Genomic DNA, 19398 nt, shown 5'->3' with positions numbered 1-19398 from the left:
TAGAAGCTGCCAGATGGCAGCAAGAGAGAGAGAGAGAGTATTTTAATTTTCTTGTCGTGAGGTTCGGGGGATAGACACTTATTTCCTGAACTCTCGAGAACTCTCTCACTCCAAGTCCATCCCTCTCTTTCCTTCCTCATACGACACGGACAAGGCTGACAAGGAGTCGAAGCCGCGTTATCCGGCAAGCCCAAATCACAAAACTATCATTCATAATTTCCATCTCGCCACGAACTCCCCCCTTGTGCTTAATTTTGAAAAAAATGAAATTTAGATAACGAATCGAGAAGCTCCAACGAAGTCCGGCTTTTCGGACGAGTTTCTACAATTTTCCGGCGAAGCATGTGTATTTTGGTAGAGGAACGAAGAACAGAATGTCTAGACATTGCAAACAGAAGCAACATCCCTGTCTACTCAATTGACTCTCTTGCTGCGAGATACAAATGGGCAAACAGGAACAATGACTGAAGCTGTGCTTGCAAACAATGGAGCAACGAGTTCACTTGCAAGATGAAACAAGAAAAGGTACATACTTTAATTTTATTGTATTTTTTGTAGTATTTGGCTAAAAGAGGAAGAATTAAGCATGATATAGGTAAGTTAACACATTGAAATAGAAGTTAAATATGATTACTGGATGGTTTGGAATTGCCCTGAAATTGTAAATTAGATTAAACGAGTATGGGTTCTAAATCGCAGGAAACTTATTCATTTTGCAGAGAGAAACTATGTTTCAAGTAGCCTACTTTGGCTTTTGATTTCTATGTCCTTGTGAGCTCCTTTTAATATTGTGTGTTTTGAAAATAGACATGTCCGTGATCAAAACCCATCTGATTTCACTCAATTCTGTCTAATTTTGATTGATCAAAATCATGTCCAAAGTTGAGTCACAGGGCTGCCAGACAGCAGCAAGTTCTGTATTTCCAGTTTTGGGACTCCATTTTATAGTTAGCATAACTTTCAATTTAGGGCTCCGTTATCTACCAATATTATATGATTTTAAAGTACACAAAACAAGCCTCCAAAAAAAAAAAAAAAAAAAAAAAAAAAAAAAAAAAAAAAAAACCATTTAAGTTGATAACATTTGGTTCAGGTTTGAGCGTTCATTATGAGCTTAAACTTGGTTGATCAAAGCAGTTTTATGCAACTTTTGTAGAGAGAAAGAGTGTTATTTCTACATTATTCAATTCTTATCCGAGTTTTTCTTTAAATTACTTTGCTTTATACTAGTATCGTTAATTGAAGTATATGTTATACTAAAATAATGTCTATGTTGCATGTTAAACAAAAGGATATACGATATTACTTTGGCTACTAATTGATTAGTTTCAAATGCAAGAAAGGGTTAGGGAACAAACTACTTCACCTTTAGTCAACCTGTAGCTTGCACATATGGGTAAACCTTCCAAATGTCTTTATTCTTCTAATGACTGATTATAGGTTGTTATTTACAGAATTAATATGGTTTGTGGTTCAGAAAAGTAGGAAGTAGTAATTAGAGGGAAACCCGATGGCTCTTTCTATTTTGATTCATTGCTTTATTTATATACAACATGATATGTGATTTGTATAATAGGGATTTACAGTAAGAATTATATGCCTATTGGTTTTTATGTATAGAGGCCGATATAGAGAAGGCTGTATATGGTATTTGTTTATCATTTAATTAATTTCAAAAGATACCATACTTATATTTGACTTTTACATATTCCATGTTTTCTAAAGTTGTACTCGTACAAATGTTATGTCGTGACCATGTTGTTATTTACATATTGTTAGGTTAGGTGGAGTCGATAGTGTATATCCGTGAAATTGAGATTCATGATGAACTGATGTATGGTATAGAATGTATGATGTGAATGCACCATGTAGCGTGGTACATGGAAGGTTCTGCTTGGTATATCCGCGAAGGGGGACCGTACGTATTACAGGGGTGATCATGCCTGGTATATCTACGATGGTGATCACCGCCTGCACGAATAGACTATGCTTATGAATCTGCTTGGTGTATCCGCAATGGGGGACCATATGCATTCTAGAAGCCATCATGCTTGGTATATCCGCAATGGGGGACGGTTAGGGGTGATTATGCTTGGTATATCCGCGATGGGTGATCACTACCTACGTTATTAGACTATGCATATGTGCTGCTTGGTATATCCGTGATGGGGGACCACACGCATTTTAGGAGTGATCATGCTTGGTATATCTGCGATGGGTGATCACTACCTAGAGTTAGGATGTGGTCCTGCTTGGGATATCTGCAATGGGGGACCATACGTATTACAGGGGTGATCATGCTTGGTATATCCGTGATGGGTGATCACTGTCTGCACGCTTAGATTATGCCTATGGTTCTACTTGGTATATCCGCAATGGGGGACCATACGCATACCAGAGGTGATGAGGAGTAGTAGTACTTGAAACATTTCAGTAGGTGCCATATTTTAGTTGGATTCCGTTGAGTGGTTCGGAATCCTTACTCTTGCTCATATTCATAAGTTAATCTGGAAACCTATATTTGAATGAATGGGGATTAACCACACTAGATCTTGTGAATATAAATGAAATTTACCATGTTATTAATTATAATCCAAGTAGGGAATTATGTAGAGTTCTTTAATTAAATTCATGAAATGATATGTTATTTCATTGATTGATTAACGTAGTCAGACGTTAATATCGTGCATCTTTGATTCTTGGGATTGCTTAATTGGAGTGATTGTGGAATGATGTTGGATATGATTGTTTTTACTATGATTAGATTCGTTGACCAATGTGGATAGAGAATAATATTGTGCTTCGTTGGTTTTTGTGAGATGTTGCATGCTATGAATTGCGGTATTATGTTGAAACATAGTGATTTATATGATGGATGAAATGGAAATCTTGGTTATCATGTGGGTTTGTTGTGTAGCTTTGAATCTAGTAATTCATGCTTGTCAAGTCCCAATAATTGATTGAGGAATATTATGCCTTCCTATTAGAACGCACTGGGATAAATGTCTGAGTTTAGTGAATGGTGAACTACGAGTGGCTTGATCCCTTCGTAGGGTATGTAGGCAATATAACACTAAGGTTAAATGCAACCATGAAATAAAAGAAAATGAATGCGTGGTTAAAGCAATAATTATGTTTTGGTTTTTTTCTCGGAGGCGAGACATGATAGATAAACAGTAATGTGGTGATGTTGCGTGCCGATGTTGGTCGTATGTAGGGATCGGGGCGTGACACAAATACCCTAGTTGGTGCTAAAATAAGAACCACTTATGCCGTATTTGTTAACTATTTCATGTTTTGCTTTTGGTTTTCATAATTTTGTTTTTTTGTAAGAGATGAGGAATATATATATAGCAGAATAGAGGGATGAAGAAAGAGTGGATAAAGGATGATTGGAAAGATGTAAAAGAAATGCATAATAAAGAAATGCATAATAAGGAATATATATAGTTGCTTTCAATTTCAAGATTTTGTTTTTGTTCATTTTCTCACATCACGCTTTTAATCCCTCCTGTGTCCCAATTATTTTTCCTCATATCAGACACAAAAGATGAAGCCAAAAATAAAAAATAAATGGTTATCAAAAGGGTTATACTAGAGAAGTTGGGGCCAAAATGTGTGGTTTGTTGTTGATTCAAGAGAAGTTGAAGCTCCATGGTGACTAGTTTTGGTTCATATGGTGCAGTTGTGACTTCCACATCAATATAGGAATGGATCTTATACTTGTATGTTCTCACAAAGGACTAGACGGTTAACTAGAAATAAGAGATCAGTTGATATAATTTTACAACTAATGCGAGAAAATTGAAACTTCTCGACAGATTTAGAGAATCTTGCCAAACGTAAAGGGTATAAATGTAGTTAGTCCAAAAATATTATGCTAAAGTATGAAATTAGAAAGGTCTTATTGCCCTCTCGAGTCGAATTAGGCCTAAATTTGTTTTGGGACTGACTCTTTCTTTCTCTCTCTCCATCACCCTTCTTCATCCCTCTTTTTTTTTTTTTCTACATAGTCTCAAATAATAAAAAAAAGTAGAATCAAAACTAAAAAACAAAATTGTTATCAAACGCAATCTCTGAACTTTTGTATCACTATCAGATTTTCATGGGCATGTACTCGTATGTATAAAATTAGGAGTAAGAACATGACTTAATATGGTGGCAAAAGCAAGTTGCAAAGAAGATGATCAGTTAGAGAACACAATTTATTGAGGAGTAAGTAGGCATATATGAGCCAAACTTATCTGTGGGTGTGTATGTGTATATATAAATATATCATTTGATCAAATCTGTATCCACCACCTAACATTACCTGTTCCTTAATAACTCAAATAATTCATATATATGGTCCTTTCATTCATGACAGGATAATGGATATATATATTAGTTTTGGTAATGCATTCTGGTGAGTGGTTTCTCTGGTGCTTGTGAAATGTTGAAGCTCGATCGGATTGCAGGCAGCCAGGCATGTTCTCAGGATTAAATGCGTAGGCATATTACATAATCTGTCTGGTCTTGTATTAAACTAAGACCATCTCACTAATCCAAATGTAGGGTGTGGTTGGAAGTCACTTTAAAATGATTAAAAATCTTTTTGATGAAAGTATTTTCTGCAAAACAAAAAACACATAATTGGTGTTTCTCTCAAAATGCACCTCAAATGCTTTTGAAATTCGAAAACATCCTCACCGAAAATATGTTTAATCATTTTAAAAGTACGTAAAAAAACGTTTGTAATAAAAAATAATATATACATATAGTGTTTGTCCTTATCTAGATGGAATAATGATTACGATTAATTGTGGGAAGATGCACTAGGCTCGAAGGAGCCCGTAAACAAACTCATTTAGGAGTCTTAAGTTGAATTGAATTTGTAAAGTTAGTAGCTAGCTAGTGCCATGTATAATAACATCATCAACAGGTGGACTACTTTGACTGCTAGATATTATGTTCGTCCACTATTTCTACAAACACGCCCATACTCATTATCTTTTTTAACTTTTTATTATCGATTGATACGACGTGACAAACGATAATATACGATTAGTTTCTTAAGTCCAAATAAAATTCAAGTTGGCCCAAAAAATAGGCAAAATGAAGTAAACAGTTAAGATTTGATTCTCCTGTAAATGGTTGAAAAGGTCAAAAAGGAGAATATCATTTTACATTCCAGGCAAAAAATTTAGGTTTCATAAATCTGATAAAGGTCTGTGACCATCCCAACTTTCATTACGAAAGTGATAAATTACAAGAAGAACCAGTGCTCATTAATGGACAATTGCCACCCTTCACCACAAAAATAAACGATAAAAAATTAGAAAAGGCAAATGAATATGAATAAAAAGAGATTTAGGTTGTAAAACCTTATTTGCGACAACCATGTATTTACATGCAACGAGTTTGATACAAAAATGACATACAGATCTACATACGTCGTTGTTCTATTAAAACGAGGAACATGTAAAAGTGTTCTTGAGTCGTTCTTCTCGGTCTTTATTATCTTGGAGCTCTTGATTTTTTGTTCTATGTGCGAATTTTCTAGTTATGAACCGGGCGGAACAGGAACCGACCGAGAACCCGAACTGCTTGACTTCCTGACCCCTTTTAAGTCGTCCTCTCTTTCCAGACTAGTTCGGCTCATGCGTCTTTTACACCATAAAAGGTCCCACTTGTGACCGACTATAGTATCCCCTCCAGCGAATCGATAGTTGCTTCTCGTTGGAGTCACGCTATTTTTTTTTTTTTTGTTTTTTTTTTGAATGGAAGTTGGAGTCACGCTATTAAATTCAAAACTAAAGCTATAATATTGAAAATAAGAAAAAGAAAAGGTCAAGGTTTTAGAGAAATGGATAATTTGATCACTTATTAATTCGACTTTCATCCTAAAAGATCTGGTGTAATTTATTAAATATATGCTAGCAAATTTCTTAATTTTGTGTTGTAATTTGTTTTATCAATTGGGATTTTAATAGAAATAACAGGTCTGATTTGATTATTTAACAATATGAGAAAAGATAAAGCTATTTACATATTTATTTTAATATTTCATATATTTTTATTAATTTTTCTCAATTTATTCTATTTGATAGATTAAAAAAAAAATGTAGAAAATAAAAATAAGTGTGAATAGTATTATTGTATATAAAAATGGGTGTAAATAGTATTATCGTATGAAAAGAACTCGGTTTAGCTTGAGAGAGACAGAGGGTCCACAAAAGACCTTTGTTGCTTTAGGTGAAACGTAAAAGAACAGAGTCTATACTTTTGTAACTTTTAACAGATTAATAATAATCCGATTAACAAACACATATTCGGCAATTTAATTAGTTAAATATTTTCAGAATAAAAAAAATAGAGGGAGGAACTGGCCAACATCCGCACTTCACCAGCATTCCCAAAATATCGTAGATATATAAGCTGCACCATCTTGCTCTTTCTCTGAGAACAGGAGAGAGCCATGAAGAAGGATCAGAATCAGAATCAGATGATGCATGTTTCATTGTTTTTGTCACATCTGATTCTTCTGCTGCTCATTGATGGTGCTTTTGCTTCTGGGAAAAGTGATTATGCCTCAGCAGTTGGTGACCCAGGAATGAGGAGGGATGAGCTGAGAGTGGCCTTGGAAGCTTGGAACTTCTGCAATGAAGTTGGAGAAGAAGCACCTGATATGGGCAGTCCCAGAGCTGCTGATTGCTTTAATCTCACAAGTAAGCACAACCACCATAAATCAACAAAGAAACTGACGAAAAATAGTGGGTTTTTCTTTTTGTTTTTTTGTTTCACTTCTCAATTTGCTTCAATCATTTATTTATTTGCTCACCATTTGTTTGATAAATGCTCCAATTTCTTGTCAATGTTTGTCACTGTATAATTCTTAATTAACTCTGATGAATTAATCTGTTAATCTTAGGTACTTCCTTAAAACACGGAGTGAGCGAAAAAGACAACTTGCTTGGGGTGGGGACTCCATTCCCAGGGATAAGCCAGGGGGCTTTGAACAATGTGGACCTTTATGCAGTGGAGAAGGAGCTGTATCTGGGTTCTCTGTGTCAAGTCCAAGACTCTCCAAAACCGTGGCATTTCTGGATGATTATGCTCAAAAATGGAAACTTTGACACAATGGCTGGGCTGTGCCCTTCCAATGGGAAAAAGACACCGCCTTTTAGCGATCCCGGAAGGTTCCCTTGCTTTGGGAAGGGCTGTATGAATCAACCCACTGTGGTCCACCAGAGGACTCTGCTAGATGGTAATACCACAATGAGAGGAAGTTTCAATGGGACTTATGATCTGGGATCCAACCCCAGCGATGGGCTCGATTCGATATCTTTCTACGAGGTGGAATGGAAGAAGAAACTTGGTGTTGGAAGCTGGGAGTTCAGGCACATACTCAAGACTTCAAAGAAGTATCCATGGCTGATGCTCTACCTCAGAGCTGATGCAACCCAAGGATATTCTGGTGGCTATCACTATGATACAAGAGGAATGCTCAAAATTGTAAGTAGAATAATCGATTCATCCCAATATAATTTCAAGCACTCGAATCCAATTACGTTGCTTACACTCTTAATTGCGTGCACACAGTTTAGTCTTATTGCTTGTCTTGGTGATAAGAAAATATGTAATGTGGTGATTGGCAAACAGGACATATGCTTTCCTTGTTTCATACGTCAAATAACAAAGTAACAATTAACAAGACAAGCACATAATTGGACGGCTGAGAATCCGTTAAGCTAACTGGATTTTTCTGGTGTTAATTTATTCAGCTGAGGATTTTTATGAATAATTAATCTTGTATCTGTCTCTGTCCATTTTGCATGAAACGATTAATTATTCAATCCTGTTAGATGGCATTTCATACCAAATCATGGTCAACGGTGTTAGAAACTTCATACTCTGGACCTTTTTCAATTGTTAGTGGTACTATTAGGCCAACCCTCGAGTTGTTCATCTAGTGAAGGTCACAAGGCCACTGATTTAAGCGGTCTAACTACGAATTTTCACCTAAAGCCGCAATTAATTAGAGATGAATAACTTGTGTCCAATTATAAGCATAATCATCTTTGTTTGAGTTGGATCTGCCCGTGTTTTCTAATATAATTGCTTCTAGATTATTTTAGAAGAGATGGATTATAAGTCTATTTAATCGGATAACTTACGATTCAAAGTCAATTTTCAGCCTCCAGAGTCACCTAATTTTAAAGTCAGGCTGACTTTGGACATCAAACAAGGAGGAGGACCCAAGAGCCAGTTTTACCTCATTGACATTGGTAGCTGTTGGAAGAACAACGGCAAACCCTGTGACGGGGATGTGCTCACGGACGTGACCAGATACACGGAGATGATCATAAACCCGGAAACTCCTGCTTGGTGCAGCCCCACAGGTTTAGGCAATTGCCCACCGTACCATATCACTCCAGACGACAGAAAAATTTATAGAAACGACACTGCCAACTTCCCATATGGGGCTTATCACTACTACTGTGCCCCGGGAAATGCTAAACATTTAGAGAAACCTGTAAGCGTATGTGATCCTTACAGTAATCCCCAGGCACAAGAGATAGTTCAGTTGCTCCCTCACCCCATCTGGGCCGAGTACGGGTATCCAACCAAACAAGGGCAGGGTTGGATTGGGGATGCTAGAACTTGGGAGCTTGATGTTGGTGGCCTATCCAGTAGACTCCACTACTACCAGGTAATTTTCGCTAATTAATTGAACTAAACTTTGTTTAATTTACGGCATGTTTGGTAACTATTTTGTGTTTAGTTAAAACTATTTGTGTACTTCATGCGATTGATATTCATTTTTTGTTTCTGATTTGTAGGATCCAGGCACCACTCCTGCTAGAAGGATATGGGGATCAATTGATGTTGGTACAGAAATTTTTGTTAGTGACAAAGATGAAGTGGCAGAATGGATTCTAAGCGACTTCGACGTTATTTATACACCCCCAAAATAATTTATAACTCCAGATCCATACCAGCATTTTTCTCCAACCATTTTCATCATTTCAATTGTTCATCCTAAATATGTTTAGAGCTAGGTGTTGTAGGGTTTAGACTGATTGAACGAAGAGAAATGTGTTCCAGGATTTATAAGGGTGATGGGAGTAGGAAAGCCAAAACAAGCCCGTAAGGGTGGCTTTGCTTCCCCACCAATCTCCGGCCCTCCCTGTACTTCTGTTTGCCTTCAACTTGAAGTCATTGTGAACATTCATCAATTCTTCTCAATATCACAAGGAGATCAACAAATTCTGCCTCCAAATGTGAGTGTATTTTTATAGTGTAAGCCCAATAAAGTTGTGAAATTAAGACTTCGGGTATTTGGGCATAAGTCCTTAATCACTTGAGTAACAAGTCTACTGCAAAACCATTTGTTAATGCCTCTAGTTGACCTCAAGTTACCAAATTATCGTCTTCATAACACCAAAAGGATGTTGACAAACTGAAATGTTATTGTGACAATATTTCAAGTCAATTACGTATTATCATATTTTTTTCATCACATTACAATTAGTATTGGATTTGAAATACTAACAAAATGGCATGAAAGTCCTCTCCTACTTTGAGCTGCTTGGTTGCGGTTGGCCATTGAAGTTGGCACTGTACAACGCAATGGGAAAAGCAAATTGCAGAAGACTTTGGTAGGGTGTCGTCTCCATTTGAAGCAAGAACCACCCACCACTCTGCTTTGCAACAAACCAAACCAATATTTGACAAAATTGGTCCAATCAAATGACTCGGATTTACACCACCATGTGCCATGTGGGGTTGGTGGTGGGAAACGCGCGAGCGCCCAAAGTTTGATGTGGAAACGAGGCTTTTTGAGTCACGGGATCGTCTGACGCTGACCATCCATCTGCATCTGTTGTGTTGGTTAACACTTGGCCTTCATGTCTCGCACCTTTCACGGCATATTCACGAGAGCCCTGAAACGCTTAACAACAAATTCCATTAAACATCTCCAATGACGTTGCTAGAATTAAATAACTAAAATTGTACTTTGCCAACTTATGTGTGGCAGCTTACTCACTCATATGTTTGCAAACATGAGTTTGGTCAAGTGGTCCGTTCAAATTCGAATTTTCTTCTCGTACATTGGATGATTTTTTCTGTAATTGTTTTATTGTTTTGTCAAAAGAAAGAAATAAGGCAACAGAGGCCAAAAAGGAAGTATTCACAAAACCAAATGTGGAAATGTGGTATTCCATTCCTGGAAATCACCTAACATACTCCATGACAGACGTATGATAGGGAGAGGATTTTGGATAAAGGACAAGAAGAAAAGATGACACCAAACATCAGCTGCAAGCTGTCACTTGGAGAAAAAATGGTTAATACACGCACTCTCATCGTGATTAAAGGACAAACATGATTAAAAGAAGGGTGATGTTGTTATCACACGTAAGAACTGGAAGAGTGGGCTAAGCCTCACAATGACTTAGCAATAATGTGATTCGAATTCGACTTTGACGAGAATTGAACCTAAGACTTCTCACTTACAAATAAAGATAAATTACACTAAACTATAGTATTAAGTGGTAATTTACACATCTTTTTTACCACTTCGTACATATGCACTAGCTATTTAAAAGATACTCCGACCGCTATACAAAAACTAAAATCTAATCGTTAAAATACTTAGAGCATTCCATCTCCCGGAAGGCCTAACTTTGTTTGGAGTCACACTGACTGGGCTCGAGTATCCCATCTCCTGGAGGATCTAACTTATGGCGTGCTCACCGCACTGACTGGGCTGTAGTCCAAAAGGAAAAAAAATCTAAAGCCCATCCGAACGGATGTTTAGCCCATCGTTGCCGCCCCTAACCAACCTGCAACTCCCTCGACGCCCTTGTTCTTCACTTGTCACAGTAAACGCGTCTTTCTCCCAAACATTCGCCTCTATCAGTCTCTTCACACACTTCTCACACCTCCATCTCCTTCTCCACCAACCCTGGTCCGATATTTGGTAAGTTTCTTTCTGGATTTCCTTTTTTTTTTTTTTTTTTTTTTAATTATTCTGCAAAGTGTAAATTTGAGTATTTATTTGAGAGTTAACCATTCATGGTATTTTACTATTTTGTGGGGAAGGGAAGCAATGTAGGAAATTTCCTACCACTGAAAGTTATTGACTTGGGTTGAATTTTGAACTGTAACATAGACCAAAGCTCCCTCCCATTAGGGTTTAACTACCAAATTCATAAACCCTAAGGCCCTCTGTTTTTTCCTGTATGTTCAATTTCAGAGCTTAAGCTTCGGCTCCAATGGCGGCATTCGACCATGTCAAGGACATGTACGATGTTGCTCTAAGGCCTCGTCTGTTGCAAAAGCTCATCCGAGACCTCCCCGACGATAAACACCCGTCTGGGAGTCCATTGAAGCTGTCGAATGTAGTCTACGCGATCAAAACCCACAACCTCCTTTGTGAGTCTGTACAAGATGTGACTGACCAACAGCTAATCACTACGTGGAAATCCGCTATTGATTCCTGGGTCCGTCGCTTGGTGCAGCTTGTTTCTAGTGACATGGTATTTGCATATTAGTTTTTCACTATTTCAATTTAATTGAAGTTACTTGTTTGTTTACATTTTTTGAAAACGATAAATTTGATTTTCTTTAGTTTACTGAAAACAATTGGGTTTAGTACTATAGGAAAGTCCAATATATTCATTTTGAATGATAAATTTTCAGTTTTAGCTATCAATGTTAGGCTGGCAAAGTGCACCCTGAATTCCACTTTATGGAGGAAGCCAAACCAGTAAAATTGTTTTGGGATGAGTCACCTTTTATATTAGTAGTTGCAACTAGAGGCATAAGTAACAGTTTGAGACCATGTTACGACGAGTCAAATAAAGAACTATCTGTTTTCATTCGACAGAGTTTTCGTTGTCTTCCTTGTGAATTCTTTTGATCATATTTTCTGTTGTAGCCAGATAAATGTTGGGAAGGAATTTGTTTGATGGGGGTGACTTGTCGGGAATGCAGCTCTGAGCGGTTCTTGGAATCATACTCTGGTTGGTTCCAGATACTTCTATCACATATTCAGGTACCAAGATGAATGTTTGCTTAAATTAAATATTCATTATGCAGTAGTTATACTTGTTTTATGTAAAGAAAACATTGCTTCTACAATAACACTTCATGCCTTGCCAACTGTGGTTTTGATTCACCTGAACAAACGCAGTATTAGATTTGTTAATCTTCCTGTGAATATTAATATTATTGATCAACACATGAGGCCTCATCCGGCTGCTTTAAGGAAAATTTGGTGTATTTATATTGATGGTATGGTTACTATGCTAAACATGGCCCTGGTGCCCAATTGCGCTCCACTTGGCATCAATGCCTTTACTAAACAAATCAGTCTCACGTTCGGCAATCAAAATATAAGAATTCACAGGACTACTTATGTAACAAGACCCATCCTCACAATTTTGGCACATTTTCAAATTATAGAAACTACAAACATTTCCCTTCTTAATGAATGATAAAGATAAAGAGATGCTAGATATAAATACACAAATCCTAATATCCTAACGATCTGTAAAACCCTCATGTTTCGGATTATACTATATGTTACTTAGCTATTTTTTTACTGCTGCCCAAGCATTTCATTTTTTGCACTCTGTCCTTTTGGATCACATGATCCTCTGTTGCAATTTGTTTTTGGAACTTTGATATAGCTCAGACTGCATTTATATAGGTTTAGATGCTGTCATGGATTCTGTCCCTTGAACTTTTGGTTTTGTTGTGAATAAACTGATTTATATATGAACTATCCCTCTTCCACCCTCTTAAGGTAATCTTTAACTTAAATCTTATTTGTGTTTCATTTTGCAGCCCACAACAACTTCTCAATTTGTGAAGGTGGCCTCTTGTGCCTCGATGTCAGATCTCATCACAAGGTTGTATATTATATCCGAATTAATTCCTCGAATTTTCATTGGTACTTATATCTGTTATCTTGCTTTATAATATCAAGTCAAGATTTAATGTTGATAAATTACATCAGCAATTCTGTACTGGAATTAATATTCCTTATTGCTTATCCATTGTATTTGAAGGCTATATAAATTAGTACTGTGCCAGTCCTCAAGTGTGAAGCTATTTTCTTTTGTTTTTTTAGGCTGGGTGGATCTCTAAATGCAAAAAGGGATGGAACTGCACATGCCGGGAAACTTGTTCAGCAAATTATTCAACCAGTTTTGAAGTTGTTAAATGATGATCATTCAGAGGTTGTTTGGGTAAGCTGCTAATCAATGTTGTATAACTGTGAAAGAAGCGTTTTTTCTTTCTGGTAGATTTTTTTTGGAATGAATTTTTGCATTTACTTATAAAATAGAAACCATAATTTAAGGCAGTTGTAAGGCAACATCTTTGGCCATGTTTTGCAAATTTGGATGTTCTAAGATAAAACCCTGAAGAGGCCAAGCTGGCTAAAGCTATAGTCATTCAATAGCTCGATGTTCTTAGTTTTACTGTGTATAGTCAGTGTTCCTGGCTAAAATAGCTTCATGAATCCAATAAGTTTCATTTACAGGTGTTAAAGTTTGATTTGGGAAAATTACTTTAAGAAGTAGGCTTATCATGGTTCGTGTAGAGTCTGTAGACTTACCTTAGTCTAGTAAATATATTACATTTGTCCAAAATAGAATATATAAGTCAGTATGACAATATTATTATTTTTATTTTATTGATGTTAGTTATGTATGAAATGGTTTCGCTATTACATGCAGGAAGGAGCAGTTCAATTGTTATGCACAATTATATCTTTCTTTCCATTGAGCATCAATCGTCATTATGACAGTGTAAGTTCCTTGTCCTCCATTACAGAGCTTCCATTACTGGATTTGTACACGGCTAAGTACAGTAAATATTATCAAATAAGTTTCTTTTTGGTGGATGAAGTATATTTGTATTATTTGATTTATTGAGACATGTTTGCCTGTTCTTATAGCAATCAAATGCCAATTTTACCAAATTGGATCAGACAATCATCAAATTTCTTACCGTGTGGGCATTTCAGTTCTAAGTTGTCAACATTAAGTTACAACGTTATTAACTGCACCTTGCGATAAAGACACAACTTCTCTTTGTGAGATGTGGCCTGCTAGAAGCTGAAAGATGATGCTAATACTGCAGAGAGTACCTCATTGTAGGGGGTCATACTATCTCATCGTAGATAATACATAGAAACCTAATAATGGTTGGCTAGATATATGTCCTCTTGAATTGTTCTAGAGGTATATTCATCATACCATAGGTATGTTAAGCCTAGTTAACAATACCTTAGAGGTAAACCTTATTTGATCCGCTTTACATGAAAAACCTAGAAGATTTTCTTGTTACTTGAAATAACGCTCAAGAACATTAAACCTCACCTCTCCAGACCCTTATTTGTTGGACAAACACTAGAAAGGACTTTCTCACATCCACACTAGACCTTGCTCGCTAATGAATTTTAAATGTATGTTTATGCAGGTTGAAGATGTTATTGCTTCAACAATTTTGTCAGGAAAAGGAAGTGATAACATGCTGAAGGTAAACTCCTGTTTGTTTGAACCAAAATATGTGAGGAAAATGTAGTGTTAATATTCTGGCACAATAGTTGGCATCTGCAATAACTTCTGTCTGGTATTCAACGTTCAGAAACTTGCTTATTGCCTGGCATTACTACCAAAGTCAAGAGGGGATGAGGATAGCTGGTCCTTAATGATTCAGAAGATTTTATTGATGATTAACGGTCACCTGAATGATGTTTTCCAGGGGTTTGAGGAAGGTACAGTTATGATGCTATTCTGATATTTTTTTTGTATTGATATTGGCGTTAATGTAAATAACTGATATTCATAATAACTTGTATTGTAGAAACGAAACGCCATGAAATTATTAGATTATTGATTCCCCCAGGAAAAGATCCCCCTCCTCAGTTGGGAGGAAATAAAGTGTCAGGAAAAGATTCAACAAAGGGAAGAAAGAGTTCTCAGCGTTTGACAATGTCCAGTATCTCTGCACTGATGGTTTGCTGCTCTACAATGATAACAACTTCGTACCCTGTTCAGGTGGGTTTCTGTGAAAAGAGAAAAAAAGAAAAACGGATAGACTGAGTGTCACTATAATATTAGGTTCCACTTGTCTTTCCTTGTTTTATGCACAATGCAAATGAATTTGATAGTCCTCAAGTATCTAATATATTTATAATAATAGGTGACTGTTCCTATTCGGTCCTTATTTGCCCTTATTGAGAGAGTGCTGATTGTGGATGGTTCCATCCCACACTCTCTGCTGCCCTTTATGACTGCCACACAGCAAGAGTTTATTTGTTCGGAACTACCACTTCTGCACCTGTATGGTTTAGAGTTCCTCACTGCTATTATAGAGGGCGTGCAAAGGTAAATCTTGAATATCTTCTTCTATTATTTACCAGATGTGTCTTACTGATATAATTTGAGTTATCCATTTAATTGTTATTTTTTGGTATGGGTTTTAACTTCGACATAGTTGAATGCTAACCTGGAAATTTGTTAACAGGGACCTGCTATTGTTGGCTTTGCCCGATATTGTGCAAGTGTAGATAATCTAACTCTCATTTTCTGTCTAATTGCATAATCCCAAGAAAGAAAGAAAGAAAGAAAAAAAAGGAAAGAAACAATGAGAGAACAAATGGTTTTTTTCTTTGAGCTGACAATTAGTGATGTACAAGCTTGAAATATAATAAATTGTCTCTCTAGTGATATTACTATCTTTGCCATTTGTCAATGAATATCTTAGAACAACATAAATTTTTGTTCAATAGAACGTTTGGGTAATAGGTGACACCTAATTCTTGAACTTGTGATATTCGGGGGGATGCTTACTTGATATCCCAACTATAATGTGAGTTCAATATGCCAAGTCCTGAACTTAGGAATGCTAGAGATGTTTCTTTTAGGTTCTATTTCTCTCAGCTATTAAACATCTTAAAGATATTTCCTTCTTTAGTTTGTTTCCTAGCTCTTGAGTAGTGAGAATGCTAACTTTCTGGTAATCTTGTTGTCTTCCTTGCAGTCAACTTTTACCACATGCTGCTTATTTAGTGCATCTTCTTTCAGTGTACTTAAAGAGATGTGCATTGCCAGAATTAAGGATAAGGGTCTACTCAATCACAAGGATTTTGCTGATATCCATGGGTTTTGGTATGCAGTAATTTCAGTAAATATATTTTAATCTAGTTTTCGTCCTGCTGAATAGAAACCTTCCTGTTAAATACTAATGTCACATTACAAAGACGGGGATGGAGCAAGATATGTTGACCAATCCAGAAAGCCTAATCCCTCTAGAAAGGAACTAATCTGCATAGCCATATTATTAAACAAAGTCATTCCTTTTGAGAAATCCTAGAAATAAAGTTTACGCATTGATCTTATTAGCTATCTTGTGCGGGGAGATGGCTACTTCTATCCTGAATTTGCATTAAAAAGTCAAATTCAGTCAGTAACCACCCTTCCACTATGTTCCTTTACTTCTGATATATTGCCGGTCTTGTGATGCTTCTGTCCATGATCCTCATTTATTTAAGACAGCAATTGTTTAGGGAATCTGCATAAAGCTTTCTCCTGATACCCTTTATTTGGTTGCCATTTAGTGCCCTTCTTCTGTAAGTCATTTTTTGGTTTTGCTAATTGGGAACTATATGCTTATCAGGCATGACAGTAAGCTTGGCACGGGAGGTTGCTAACAATGCTTTGATTGATCTGAATCCCATTGTGAATGAGAGTGGCGGTGCACCTTCTAGTGGATACTCAAAGCCTTATACTGAAGCATTGCTTCAAACAACACCACAATCTAGCCATAGAAAGAGGAAGCATGGAGCTTCAAGCGGATCTCTTGAGTGGCATAAGACTAGTAGTTTGGGAGAGGGGAACCCCAAGAGCCATACGATATCTCTTATTCCTGTGAAAATCGCTGCACTTGAGGCATTAGAAGCTCTTGTGACTGTGGTATGTGTAGTCCATGTCCTTGTTTTTTCTTTTTTCCTTTTGTGGAGGGAGAGTGTACTCTGTATGTCCTTGAATAGAATGTTGATTCAAATGCATCTGTGTATGATATTTATGTCAATCCAAGGTCTTGGATCAGGTTTCTGTCAATAATTAATGTAAGAAATAGTAAAGTCCTTGCACAAGTAGAAGAGTAGTGATGCTTGACTACTGGATCCTAGATTTCAATATGGAGTCTTCAAATCTGACTTTTAGCAACCACATAATCATCCGCCCACCTTGCTGATTTTGTTGAGTTCATTTTTTTTTTTTTTTGGTGATGAAATATATTTAAGTGGTCAAATTTTGTCATTATTCTGTCTTAATAGAACACGGGTGTGGTCTTTTAAAGTTCTTATGTTCCTGATCTACTTGTGTAAGTAATGCTTGTGGATCATTCTTTCTGACCTCAAAGGACTACTACTGAGCGACAAGAGGTTCTATGTCTTTTGCACAGGGTGGTGCGTTGAAATCTGAAGGATGGCGATCGGATGTTGGCCTTCTTCTGATGGACATAGCTACAAATTCTATGAAAGGGGGACGTGCTGGTGATAACAAAAACATATATCAGCTGAAGGAACCTGTTGATATCTGGGGTGATTTGCAGCTTGCTGCTCTACGTGCACTTTTGGCATCATTACTTTCTTCATCTGGTGTCCGCCCCCCTTATTTAGCTGAGGGTCTCGATCTTTTCCGCAGAGGTAATTCCTTCAAGAATAAGTGGAATCTCTTTTTTCATTTTGATTATCTCGTGGATGTATCAATAACAACAAATAGGCATCTATTACAACTAATTACTGATGTCGAGGAAGGAATTACACCTCTTTAATAACACGTGATTACTCAAAAGGGAAAACTACGGAGTATGAGACTGACATTGTTTTCTGAATCTACAAATTAAAACTCAATGACAAGCATGAGACATCTTTCTTAAAAAGAAAGAGACACGTATATGAAATGATATTAACCATCTCAATAATTTTTCTTTAATTAGAAAAGTATATTTTATGCAATATGCCTGAGTGAAACGGCTACAGATGAATTTTGTATTTCTTGTACGTGTATTTCCTTAATTACTGTAACCACATGAAAGTGGTTTTCTGCAGGCAAGCAAGAAACTGGAACCAAAGTAGCTGGATTTTGTGCTCATTCTCTTTTGACCTTAGAGGTCCTTATACATCCCAGGGCACTCCCACTGGCAGGTTTCTCGGATGGAGTTAGCCACAAACTCCCAGAAAACATGTACTCTGGTAGTGTAAAGCACCAAACTCCGTTTTCAAGTGACATACAGGGAATGGTGTATGATGCTTCTGATTCAGATTGTGACGACCTATATAATAGCTGGCTTGCAACTGGTAAACAATTAGAAGCTCCGATGAGTGACCTAGACAAGACTCTGCAGGCGGGAGAGCCATCCAAAACTCTAACGGTTCATCAGGATAAAAAACTTGCTGTAGATGGTTCATTTGGAAAAGAGACTCTAGGAGGAAGTGCACAGGAGCTGAAATTATCCATTCAGGATGTGGAGATGAGAGTCAATGGGGATGAAAATATGGTTGAATGCTGCCAAGTTCAAGAATTTGCAGTGCAACTTGAGAATGGTCTGTCTTCAAAAGTTGGAGTTGCTGAAGAAGTCTTTGGGAGGGTTGCTCTAGGAAGTGGTCCATCTGATCAAGCAGGTAGCATTACGGTTACAAGCCATGATGTTCCGGTGGCTAAAGGTGATGGGTTTCTTGGCAGAGAGAAGAATTCAGCGTCTACTTCAAATCCTGAGAAGGGCAAGGGAATTGCATATGAACTGGGTAATGATTCAGATGCGGATTCATTTCCTGATATTGTGGATCGAGATTCTGATTCTGAATGATGTAAGAATTTTTGGTTTATTGAGTTTGTTTTCTAGAGACTCCAGAATCCGTCTTGGGTTGGGAGGAATTAGGGAGTTGGTTCACACTGTTTGTGTCGTTAGACGTCTTTTGTCACGTGTTTGGTGAAGGGGAAGAAATTCAGAAGTTGGCTCAAGTGAAGAAGGCCCTTGTCATCTTTTTGTAACAATTTTAATTTTACAGATTCGTGATGTCTTTTGAGATGTTAAAGAAGCTATTCTTAACCTTTTATTATGGAAGTTTTGCCTAAATGTGAATCCGTTACGCAATGTTCATCTCTTAAATTTTGATCCGTACGCAACAAAATCTTGCCTTACCCAAAAAATCACCTCGACCACTTTAGTTAAAACAAACAGTAAAAAAGGAAGAAGAAAGGTTTCTACAGATAGAGGCGAGGCAAACATCAATCTGGTGTGTTGGTTGGTTGGGGTTTAGATGAGTTTGGTGATGAAGGGAGCTCAATTGTCAATCGTCACATTTGTCAATTGTTCTGGGCCCCTTCC

At 37.0% G+C, this 19398-nt stretch overlaps 2 protein-coding genes across 4 annotated transcripts; both read left to right on the top strand.

Annotated features, from left to right (window-relative positions):
• The first annotated feature begins 90 nt into the window (after positions 1-90).
• Positions 91-9262, top strand: LOC137708282 (uncharacterized). Of its 2 annotated transcripts, none has more exons than XM_068447326.2 (5): positions 91-525; positions 6342-6752; positions 6911-7494; positions 8177-8692; positions 8823-9262. In XM_068447326.2, exons 2-5 carry the CDS (start codon positions 6458-6460, stop codon positions 8955-8957), a joined length of 1530 nt encoding a protein of 509 aa, XP_068303427.2. In that variant the 5' UTR covers positions 91-525; positions 6342-6457; the 3' UTR covers positions 8958-9262. The 2 variants fall into 2 exon arrangements, with proteins under 2 accessions (XP_068303427.2, XP_068303428.2); XM_068447327.2 differs by having other exon boundaries at positions 92-525; positions 6342-6707.
• A 1355-nt stretch (positions 9263-10617) lies between these two features.
• LOC137709421 (uncharacterized) lies at positions 10618-19160 on the top strand. Of its 2 annotated transcripts, none has more exons than XM_088689243.1 (14): positions 10618-10966; positions 11243-11525; positions 11931-12043; positions 12838-12902; positions 13124-13241; positions 13734-13805; positions 14479-14538; positions 14647-14776; positions 14866-15059; positions 15205-15389; positions 16045-16172; positions 16681-16976; positions 17470-17713; positions 18119-19160. In XM_088689243.1, exons 3-14 carry the CDS (start codon positions 11957-11959, stop codon positions 18874-18876), a joined length of 2337 nt encoding a protein of 778 aa, XP_088545369.1. In that variant the 5' UTR covers positions 10618-10966; positions 11243-11525; positions 11931-11956; the 3' UTR covers positions 18877-19160. The 2 variants fall into 2 exon arrangements, with proteins under 2 accessions (XP_088545369.1, XP_068304611.2); XM_068448510.2 differs by having other exon boundaries at positions 10667-10966; positions 11927-12043.
• The last annotated feature ends 238 nt before the right edge of the window (positions 19161-19398 follow it).

The sequence above is a fragment of the Pyrus communis genome, chromosome 17 (assembly GCF_041283825.1).
Source record: "Pyrus communis isolate YQ-2024b chromosome 17, ASM4128382v1, whole genome shotgun sequence".
Taxonomy (NCBI): domain Eukaryota; kingdom Viridiplantae; phylum Streptophyta; class Magnoliopsida; order Rosales; family Rosaceae; genus Pyrus; species Pyrus communis.
The sequence above is the reverse complement of the archived record's forward strand: the minus strand, read 5'-3'. Positions and strand labels throughout refer to the sequence as shown.